The sequence below is a fragment of the Corythoichthys intestinalis genome, chromosome 21 (assembly GCF_030265065.1).
Source record: "Corythoichthys intestinalis isolate RoL2023-P3 chromosome 21, ASM3026506v1, whole genome shotgun sequence".
Lineage (NCBI taxonomy): Eukaryota > Metazoa > Chordata > Actinopteri > Syngnathiformes > Syngnathidae > Corythoichthys > Corythoichthys intestinalis.
Window position 1 is genome coordinate 20,250,365 of NC_080415.1, and position 12,084 is coordinate 20,262,448.

The window sequence follows — 12,084 nt, forward strand, 5'->3', positions numbered from 1 at the left end:
CATCAACGTGAAGTGAAAGTAAAAAGTCCTCCCTCACTCTGACACGTCAGCCGTCAATGTGTTCAGGTACACCACGCATTTGCCACATTAGAACCCGATTCGTTACATTATTACAGGTATTATCATTATTATTATTACTATTATTATTATGATTTGTATTCAGAATTTATTTCTTTTGCTCTGTGTGATTGCTATTTGCAATAGTACCAGCATGATTTATTAAGGATTTAGAGTAGGTTCTAGGGCTGTGGAACAAATTAATTGAATTATAATGTATTCTTAAAGAAAAAATCCTGCTCGACATACGACCATTTCGACTTACAAACAAGGTCTTGGAACGAATTAACTTCGTATGTAGAGGTACCACTGTATTTGCAAAGTACTTATTATGTTATAATGTGACAATGAACTTCTAGTGCAACGTCCTTAACCAAATAGTACTGAATGAATGTTATTTTGAAGCAAATTATCATGAAAAGCTGCCGGTTGCTCTCCGCCATGTCAGCTAATGCCTCTGCGTGGCCTCGTTTGCAACTCGTACATATTGTGCACCGCTCGCTAGGCTGTAGTCCACAGTCAGTAAACGCCGCGACCGCATTTCCTCGCAGCGAGGCCTCATTTAACTCGGTAAGCCGCGTGATGATTATGGCGAAAGCAGTCATTATCAAGGCTCGGGAAAAAAAAAAAAACACACACACAGAGGGACGAGCAGCAAAGGAGGGGGCGGCGTTAGTAGGAAACAGAACGGCTGAGTATTTGTTCCCGTGGCGCTCTGCCAAGTAAGTTTCCCAGTCAGCAGTGCCCTTAAAAAGAAAGGGTCCCAAATTACGGCCGCCATGTCGAGATAATACGCTGTGACACGCGTTTATGTACACTGGGGCTGGGCCAGAGGAGCTTCAGGGACACAGGTGTCATAAGAGCCATTATCGGCAGCCATTGTGCTGCGGCAAATTAAAAGTAGCATGTTACACTTGGCAGCCATTGTTGGAGGGGGCCCGAAGATGGCTCCATGGGTGACCGCGGCTGTCCACGCGTTGTACCAAAGTGACATGTATTAGAATGTACACCGCGGCAGAGAAAAGCTATTACCGCACACATTAACATCCATGAGCACCCCCCACCTACCGAGTTCAGATGCCTTAGTAAAGACAAAGGGGCTCCTTTCTGATGTCTGAAGCATCACAAAAGAAAGTCTGTCCCTAAAAAAAACAAAAACAAACATCAAGTTGTGTGGAAGCCAAGGCAACAGGTGGCGCTGATTACCCCAAATCTATTTTGATGTCGGAAGTGTTCATGCAAAATGCATAGCAATGTCGACTTATCAAGGAAAACGTGTCAGTTTATTAAAACAGAATTTCATGTTCATCTATTTTAATTTAAAAAGTAATAAATAATCATTGTAGTTATTTATTGGGCAAGAGACATGTTTTTTTTTAATTTTTATTTTTTACATATATTCATAGATTATAGTCCTTCAAACATTAGTGCAACTGTAAAGAACCATGGCTATACCGTACTTTGCCAAATTGATACTTGAAGATACACTATGGAGAGGTACTGTATTATCATTTTATATGCAAATGTATTTATTAAAAAAAAAAAAAATCTCATTGAAATATTGCAAGTCCTTTGATAATGTTTTGTAAACTTAAAAACTTAAACGTAATTTGATATTTATTTAGTGAACATTCTTCACCCATTCATTCAGTATTTGTCTTGTAATATTACAACTTTAATTCTCTTAGAGGTTTTTCAATACTGTACCACAAATGTATTTTTCCCATAATATTAGAAATGTTCATAATTCAATTAGTGATCCCTTGTTTTTTGTGTGTGTCTGTTCAATGTATTTACTCAGATTTATCATTGGAATGAGATTTTTCCACATTTTTCTCCGCTTAAAAAAAAAAAAAAAAAAATATATATATATATATGTATATATATATATATATATATATATATATATATATATATATATTAATAGATGGTTTTTAAGAAATTCAAATATAATAATTATGATAAGTTTTAAACATGTTATTGTCCCACCGAATTATTTCTAAATAAGAAAAAAATGTAGATGCCCAATCCATTTAAAAAAAAGTTGAAATTCCACTTAAATCCGCTCACTTACGCACAATGAGTTGCCACAGCAACTGTTTAACAAGTTAAACGATGTTGACGCCTGCGGTGCTTTGAAGTCTCTGCTTCCCAGCGTCTCTGGCAAGATCAGAGCATAACTGTCTGTCAATCATCGTTGACTTTAATAAGCAACCTCAGTGCGCTGCCATCAACAAAGAACAATTTCATTGGAAAAAAAATCTGCGATGGACTGAGGGCACCAAGTTTGAAGCGCAAAGAAGCGAGGGATCACTGTAATATGTCTTCATTTTTACACCCTCCCAACTAGAGTTGTCAAATAATGACTTTTTAACAGATATCCCAATATTGTTCAACTCCCAAAATCCGATACTGATGTCAAACAGATACCAGGATTTGCAGTTGTGGACTTAACATATTATGGCTATTTGTCTTGTGATGCCTCACTAGATGCTTTGATAATGATAAATGTAACAACTTCAAGGTTTTTCAAATAATCATTCTGTGAAAAATGAGAAGCTGTGCTTCTACATTCACTTTGAAGGCAACATTCATATTGGCCCAAAACTGATATTGAAAAACTGATGTCAATATTATCCGATATCATTTTAAAACGCTTTATATCGGCCGATATTATCGGACAACTGTAATTCAAACATGTGTTAACAACCACAAAGTTACTTTCAGGCCAACAAACTCTTCGGTCGGCCACGCTTTGGCTATTTAAATGAGTGAGTCATGATCAGTGTAGGGCAATACATTTAACGAAACGATCATCCCATATTTCAATAAGTCAGCAGGCGAGTGGCGGCACGAATGGATGGATGAGATTCCTCATCAGGATGTAGCGATATTCATTATTCCTCATCTGGGAGCGTCATGAGATGCTGTGTGGAGAATGAGCGATTGAGTGGGGCCGCTGGTGCAAACTACTGTCTTGCTGAAGGCTTATGGAAATATCACAAATCAGATATTAAAACAAAACACTTTGTTTAACTTAGGTTTGCCCAAACTGTGGAGGGGCCAGAAATGAGCCATCACTCTATTGTGTTTCGGTCATGATTGTCCAAGTAAAGTATCAAGTTGGGGCTTTTGACTCATGTCTGTTTTATGTTATTTCCCATTTATTCCCATTCCTTGATGTGAAAGCAAAATATGTATTTTTGTACCTTTGAACTAAAATTTCTAATGCGTTTTTTTTTTTTTTTGACAGCAGTGAGTGACTATTAGCTTGTTCTCGATGCGTCCGTGCAGTTAGCTAGTAAGCGTATTTATCAAAGCAAACTGCCTTAAAAACTCTTTCGGTGCATGAAAAATGTCTTTCCTATTTTTTTAATTCCTGTTTAATCCAGTCATTATAAATGTCCACACGTTCATTGATGCAGAACAAAGACATTCTCTATTTCATCCATGTTTACATCATCAAAAGATTCAATTAGTGTGGGGAAAAAACAAAAAAGTCAACGGCGTTGGTCTAATTTGATGCAAATGAGTTGTGATTTGATTTTTCTTCTGAGGAAATGACAACAATGCGTCGGGGAAGGGATAGTGTATGCATGTTGACATGTTATTTAAACAAGGAAGTCAACTGCGAGGATCAGACCATTCATCTGAGGGCAGGAGTTTTGACCTTAAGGTGGCAGCTCGTATTTTATTGTGTAAACACTTTTACTCTGAAAGGGCTTATACAATGTGGGGAAAGAAGCGACTCTCTCAGTTTGCATTACGTTATTTTTTTGTTTTCACTTTTGGCGGAACATCTCATTCGACTCAGACCTCCCGCCGGGGGTCGTGACCGTCAGGTGGCGTCCCCGCAGAGTGGCGTCTGCTTGATTGGGGCGGTTATCTGATCTGGTGGGGTTGGGCTCCCTCGTTAATATGGACGAATGTCAACTTGAATAGAAGACACTGACGCCATGATCAATAAACACACTTTTTGTCAGAATATGTGTTCATTAAGTCTCTTGGACATGTGTAAAAACGGGTAAACAGGAAAAATCACCTGGTATACTAGTGGGAATTTGGATCATGGAAGGGAAGAAGTCGTCAATCCAAAGAGCGTGGGAAGTTCGTCCCACAGTGGCAAATGACAAACATGAAGGAGGTTATTGATTTAGCAAGATGTTGGGAAAAAATGAACTAATGATGCTGAGTATTTATTCAACGTTTAAAATGCTCTGAAAATGTGATTGTCTGGGGTCTGACAAACATTTTACATAGTTCTACTCGCTGCTTGTCACTGTTCTGGAAGCACTGGAATAGGTGCCTTTTAAAACTGGGCCAATAGATGGCCTAATTTTTGTATCACTGTAGTTTACCTTCTTTTATTGTTATGTTGTTTTTAGTTTTGTATGGTTTGTTCCCTTGTATTGTGTGGTTGTGGCTTGGACCTTGAGTCAGTTAATAAATTTATCTATCTATCTATCTATCTATCATCTATTTCAACGGCACAAACTAAAGTTAATAAACACCCTTGTCCATTCACTATTTTTTTCAAGACACTAAATGACTATTTACTGGCAAAACTAACCTATAAACTCTGTTGGCAGTATGTTCCGCTATCGTGGATCACCCGCTGATAGCGAAACATCAGTGTGGGTAAAAATTCGAGTGGAGATTGGCAAGACTACGTATGTTTAGGACAGAGAAATTAGTGTAGTCCAGTTCTCAAGTGCAGTCTGCAAAAATTAAGACCAAAGAGTCCTTTGTGATATGCTAGAAGACAAAAAAAATTGAGGGTACTATTAGCTATGAACTACAAAGTCAAAAATATTGAAGTATGGCTAGTGTATAGTAGTAATTCGTAATAGTAATATTGACTGAACACTTCAGGGTACTAATTCTTAAGCTTACTGTAGTAATAAGGCTTTGAGAAGGTCTTAGATCACTGATTAAGAAAATTATAAAACAGTTTTTGATAGGGTTAAAAATTTTACAACAAAAAAATTTGCATGCTTTTTTTTTTTTTACACAGTGATTCTGAGATTCAAGTACAGGTAGTCCCTGATTTATGAACGAGTTCTGTTCAGACACTGGCGACGTAACCCGAATTTCCGCATAAATCGGAATTAACCCTTTAAATACCTCTAAATACTCCCCCCCCAATCTCAAAATAACTATCCAAAAACAGGTATGATACGTCATTGTACCGTCCTCACCAAAACTTTGGAGCTAAATCCTAGCTAGACAGCGAGCTAAGTTCCAAAATGATGATGTCAGACGTCTGTGTGGTTTGTTGAGTTTGTTCAGCCGCTCATGACATCAACACTTGCAGAATGAAACTAAAATAAAAATTAAATTAAATCAGTTTCATCTTCAACAACAGCAATTGAAATTTGCGTTTATTACTCGCTGCTGATACGGCAATAACAATCCACACAAACGATTAGCATGTATCAGTAAGTGTCAGCACATCATCAAAAACAATCACATAAACTCGCCGCAAGTATTCGACCACAATTGAAAATGCACAATAAACAGTACAAAAGGTGTAAAATACAGGTGTTGCCTCGGCTGCGCGATTCCTTCGTGTGTGCGCTCTTCTTCGTGTGCGCAAATACGTTCTTCTTTGTGTGTACACGCGCTCTTACTTGCGTGTGGAAGTACTACCTTCTCTATGTTTCCTGCACCAAAATAAAAGCATGCGTCAGAAAACAAAAGTCAACGTTATTTAAAAGAAAACAACTGGAGACAAAATAGCGTATGAGACTTCGGCATCGTAAAGTAAAAATCACTCAAGTTTGCTACGTCGTAACCTGGGAAATAGACTTCATAATATATTGACGAGACATGGGGCGCGGGGCCGATTCATAGGCGGCCTATCTCCGTCAAAACTGACTGAGTGGACACACAGACAAAGAGCTTTTTACGTTGACAATTCTTGTGAATAAATGCTTGAATCGCTTTTTTGAAGATATGAATGTAAAACGGTCTCGATTCTTGGTTAGAAGCAGAAAAACGGGCAGTTAGCAATTATTTTACATAAATATTTCGAATGTAATGCTAGTCTTTAACCCAATGCAGCACCGCATTATCAACAAAGAGGTTATTACGATTAAAATTCTTGTGAATAAATGCTTAAATCCCTGAATTCTTTATAAATATGAACGTAAAACAGTCTTGATTCTTGGTTAAAAGCAAAAAAGGGCAGTTAGCATTTATTTTACGTAAATATGTCGAATGTGATGCTCGTCTTTTAGCCAATGTGGCGCCGCCTTATCACAACAAAGAGCTTTTTACGATGAAAATTCTGGTGAATAAATGCTTAAATCCCTGAATTATTTACAGATATGAACGTAAACAGTCGCGATTCTTGGTTAAAAGCAAAAAAAGGGAAGTTAGCATTTATTTTACGTAAATATCGCGAAGTAGGACGCCAATGCTGGAGCGGCTAATTTCTCCCATTGATTTTCTTCATGTCTCAAAATGCATGCATGGTACGAAAAATAAAATTACCTTGAATCCTCGAACAAATCACTCCTGAGACAATCCTTTCTGTTTGTATGCGGTACAGCTTTCGTACTTTTTCCACCTAAATCCGGCGTTAGATCGCTGCGTGCGTTTGTTTGAAAATGACTCCTCTTCATGCTAGGTGTGGGCAGGCCCCCTACCCGAAGGCATGGTGCACTTTCAGCACCCAGTGTCCTGTAAATATATTATGAAGTTTATGATCGGGGACTACCTGTATTTGTTAAACTAAGCTAGCTTGGGTTAAATTTTCTAATATTGTGTCAAACCACAAAACTCCTTTAAAACATCAAAAGGTCATGGAAAAAGTTTTTACTCCTTTGCTAGTTCCTAATGCAAATAAGAACTTGTTCAAAATGCTACAACCCAAAATTTTATACAAATCCAGACAACTAAACTTCTCACCTTGTCCCCTGCGAACAAGTGGCGCTAGCTAGCGTATATGGTACATACTAGAAAATGGATCATCTGCCTAATTAGGTTGTTTTTGGGGTGTAAAAAACACAGGAAAGATGTTTATTTTCCCCAACTATCAGCACATTTGGCTCACCCTCTGGTCGGCGTAAAAAACCTCTAGTAATAAGCCTCCCGAATGGTAATAGCATGCTGACATGATTGATCAACCGAATTCCGTTAGGAGGGAGCAAAAAGGTGGGATTAAGTGGAGTATTATAGGCGCAATGAGTTGAGGCAGGATGTTCATTTCGAGTCCATTTCAGCTCCCTCTTGCCAGCAGATCAGACAATCAATAGAGCGCTTGCATATCATACATCACCCCTCTCTCACCGTAGGGGAGAACATAATCTACCGCAAATTTAGAACGACGGATTTGTAAAGGAGACCGTGCTTTCTGGTTAGCAACGACCGAGAATATCAGGGGTGTAAAGTGAGGCTTTTTCAAGTACAGTACTTTATTCCCTCAAACAATGGACAAATTGGCAATTAATGCCTCTGGTTGGGTAGTGAGTGTGCAATAGACGATCATGTTCAGTGCCACTGACGGAAATAGACGTCCAATCCATTTTGACTGGGAGACCTGACAGCGACTATTAGATGCTAGCTCTCCCAGTCATAACGGATTGGACGTCTATTGCCATCAATGGGCAGTCAATGAGTCTTGTAGACTGATTCGGTCGCTCCACAATGTTATAATATGTGACTTAACTCTCTTAACTTTATTATGTTAGCGCACGTGTTGTCACAGATTACTTGAAAAAGTAATTACAGATTACTGATTACACCTCAAAAAAAGGAATCTAGTTACTTTACTGATTACTTCATTATCAAAGAAACTAATTTACTTTAAAAATAAATTTTACAAAAAAATAAAAAAATACAAAAACTGTTATTCGATATTTTCTGCGTCCTATATGGTTTACTGGGGGCGGGATTCAAAAAGCTCCGGCTTCTCCCGTCTGCCCTTTTCTTTTCGGGTTGAATTAATTGTAAACACATATAAATGCTGTATGGTTGTTTGTCATGCCTGAAGGGAAAAAAAAAATGTATCAGTTAATTTTTACCAATTTTGACAACAGAAAAATGTAATCACATGTAATTGTAATTTAATTTAAAGGAGAACATCATAATTTTTCACATAATGCTTAACATTCGAGTTAGCAGGGGTTTAATTAGTCGATGGAGTTGATTTCAACCACCACTGACTCGCGCTAGTTTATCCACTCCGGAGCCCTGAAACTAACAAATAACTGACAAACTGCATGGAATTTGTTGAAATCAACTCCACCAACTAATTAAACCCCCGACATTAAGCTTAATGTCAAAAATTCTTAACTTCAGGTTAGGTTTTAGGGGTTAACAGCATATGTAGCAATGTAAAACAATGCAAATTGACTGCACAACAATCAAAAACACACAAATGAATTGCAAAATGGAATGAATACAAAGGTGGGGGTGGGCGCGGATGCGTGCGCACGACTCAGAAGTACGTCTTACACACACGCGGTCAATTTGTCCACAAAACATGGCGGCAACTAAGCACTTTACACTCAATCGGAGTTACAACACATCCCAAAGATGCTAAACAAACACATCTCCTCACGGCATAAATGTCCAACATGAAAATGATGTAAACAATGCTTGCCAACTTGGAGCGATGACTACCCGGCATTGCAACGGCAAAGCTACGAAACAGCCGCGCATGTAAGGGGTCCAACATTTCGCTCGATCCCTCCAGAATGAAGGAAAAATACTCACGTTCATTCATGGACGTACACAGATCAACATTCCCTCGCACCTCTCAATAGGTGGCTGCACTCGACTCGAACGTGCACCCGCGTCTCACACGCCTTTCTCAGTCCCATAACACTTAGTGCGTGTGACTCGAGACCAAAAACAGGTAGTAATTGTGAGCGGTTACCATCGAAACGAACACGTAGCGGACACCTTTCTAGCATTTTTTATTCAAAATGCTCTTCGTACATAACTGCAATATTCTTCATTCTACATGAAGCAATAACAAAATAGTAAAGCACAGACACTAAGGAAACTAATTTTAATTAGATTATTGGTTTGGAATAAAGCGTTAGAATACACGTTACCAAAGAAAAGTAATCAGATACAGTAACGTGTTACTTAGTAATAGTAGTACGAGTAGTACTTACAACACTGATTAGCGCTTAATTCTACATTGCTAACTTACCTTGTTAATGCTGTGCAATTAATTATTTTTGATTGATTGGTCGAGACAAGTTAATCTCAAATGCAAGGTTGTTGTTGCCAACTTGTTGACTCTTTGGACCTCGGTAACAAAACCCCCCCCAAAAAAAAGAATGAATTGGAGCATATCGGTGAGATCATTTTCATGTTGTTTTGACTTTTGAGTGTACATCAGCCTTGCAAAAAGCAGCTACATAGCAACATGCATCATGGTGCGTTCTTCTAAGGCGCAAATGTTTTGCTGGCTTGCCATGTGTCACCCGTACAACATATATATATATGAGAAAACTTTGCTTTTTCAATGATCTGAACTCGATTAAAGTGGGAATTTAAATTTTATTTCTAAGTCATTATCTCCCCTCATCTGGAGTTGAGAAGATAGATGTCTCCAACCAAAATATACTGTATGCAACTACAGTATTGACAAAAGTGTTGAGGGTCGGTTTTCTTACCGGGGCCAGCGTGTCGACTGTTGCTCTCTCTCCTTGTAGATGGTTCAGATGGTTCTGGCCCAAACAGTGATTCTCAGGGTAGTGTGGAGAGTTTACGGAAACACCTAAGGGCGGATGCCTTCACACAGCAGCAGCTGGAAGCGCTGGACCGGGTCTTTGAACGCCCCTCGTACCCAGACGTCTTCCCTACATCGGAGCACGTCAAACCGGAACAGGTTAGTGAAATGGTTTGTTTTATTTTTTTTCTCCTTTATTGAACTGAACACAAAAACACATCGGTCCTCCATACCCAGAGGCTAATTAAAGCTGGCTGAGATGGCCGCCACGAAGAAAAGCGACAGGAGGGAATCGCCGGGGAAACTCCCACGCGTTATTGATTTTGCGATGAAAAACACATTCCTCGTACAGCTTATAATTGAGAATAACAGTACGGCAACGTGAAATTAATCAACAGCCTGCCTCTGGCCTTAATTTGCTAGCCTAGTGTGACACGGGGAATTAAGTATGATTTGCTACAAAAAGGCTTACTACTAGGCTGTTGCTTTTTCGTTAACGAATCATAATCCAACATTTGTTCATATTATATGATGGTTCTCATAACATACAAATAAGTATTTGGAGTACACAGAAAAAGGAAAAAGGCAACTGAGAGCAAGAGATTAAATAATTTTAGAAAAAAAACAATTTTAAGTGCATTACATTTTTATGTTATGAGGAAAGGTTATAATGGCAAAATAGATGAGGCTGCAAGAAAATATGTTAAAATGTAATAAATATATTTTAAAAATAGTATAATAAATATGTAGAAGAAATGTCAGCATTTTAGAAGTATTTCATAAGACAAAACAGAGAAAACAGAGAAAATTAGGAGGAAAAAAGCAAGTTTCTCAACATTAGGTCCTAATATTTGTAGAACATTTTCAACTATTTCAATACAACAAAAATATTACCAAAAGAAATACAAACAAAATTTCTTATTAAAAATTCAGTTATCTCATAAGCGAATGTTAGAATATGGCAAATGGCTCACCACTGAGAGCATGAGATTGAATTTAGAAAAAAAAAAAAAAAAAAAAATTACGAGCGTTACGTTTAAATTATGATTATATTACAATATCATATTAATAGATGAGGTAGCAAGAAAATATAATAAAATGTATTAAATATATTTTAAAAAATAGTCATTTATATATAGAATAAATGATTTTATTCATTTTAGAAGCATTTTATAAGATAAAATAGAGAAAACAAGTTTCTCAACATTAGGTCCTAACATTTGTAGAACATTTTCAACTATTTGAATACAACAGAAATATTACCAAAAGAATTACAAACAAAATTTCTTTTTAAAAATGCAGTAATTTCATAAGCTAATGTAAAAATATGGCAAATGGCTCGCCACCCCCCCCCCCAAAAAATCACCATTTAATTAATCATACAACATGTAATTCTGAAGCAAAAATTGAAACATATCAAGAAAACTAGCATAAATGCAGCCATGATAAAAAAAAAAAAAAATTTTTTTTTTTTTTTTTTTAAAAATCAAACAAAATAAAATAATTGAAATAAACAGTGCATGCAGAAAGTCTCAATCATTAGTCCAAAAATATAACATCCGACTAATTGCTTGTCATCGGGTAGTTGACATCTGTCTTGGTGTAACAACATGACTAAAACTCTCCATCCACTCAAAACAACTACCTCTGCGCCGCTTATAATCCAACTGGCTTTATTACAACGGATAACCTTTATTTACATTCATTATATTATTAAACAACAAGAGACTATCAATTTCTGGCGGAAAACTACAATTCTGCGCCATAAAAAGCAAAAAGCAGTGGCCTAATTGAGTTCATTTTAATTTCTCTCCAATCGGGCTGAATTAGGCAGGTGATAAATCAGTGGGACAGGCCTCACCTCCACAAGAGGGCCTAATTTGCAGCTAATTACAAAACTGATTTCTACTGGAAGATCAATACCAAAACCAATTGGAAATGACTTGCAATCACAAAGAGCGTCAGGGAGAGTATTAAAAGGCATGGCATGAAAAGAGGGAGGGGGGTGCTTTGACTTAAAAAAGGAACCGTCCAGAAAAATCACTTTTAATTCAATGCAATATTAATCAGAACACTTTCCCTTTCATGGGGGCCTCTCCCTTTTTTGGCCTCTTCCTGTTCAAAATGTGGCCCTATTAGCCAAGTGTCTGGGCGCTGTAGTGACGCATTAAAAAGCCATTCTGGCGATGCGGCTCTCAATGGATGGAGCCCTCCCACACTTCTGCCTGCCATGTGGTCATCCTTTTCACAGCGCGGCCTCCTATCTGCATGAGAAAACGTCTGCCGAATAGAGCGAAACATCCGACCTTGTGCCAGCGAACAGTTGTAGCAGACAA

At 37.8% G+C, this 12,084-nt stretch overlaps 1 protein-coding gene across 5 annotated transcripts in view; it reads left to right on the forward strand.

The window, feature by feature from the left end:
• LOC130909257 (paired box protein Pax-2a-like) overlaps positions 1-12,084 on the forward strand; it is a 50,100-nt gene that overhangs the window by 13,626 nt on the left and 24,390 nt on the right. For all 5 annotated transcript variants that reach the window (XM_057825505.1, XM_057825504.1, XM_057825507.1 and 2 more), the window contains one exon: positions 9,732-9,907. In XM_057825505.1, the coding sequence (XP_057681488.1) occupies positions 9,732-9,907 (176 nt within the window). The remainder of the gene's footprint in view (positions 1-9,731; positions 9,908-12,084) is intronic.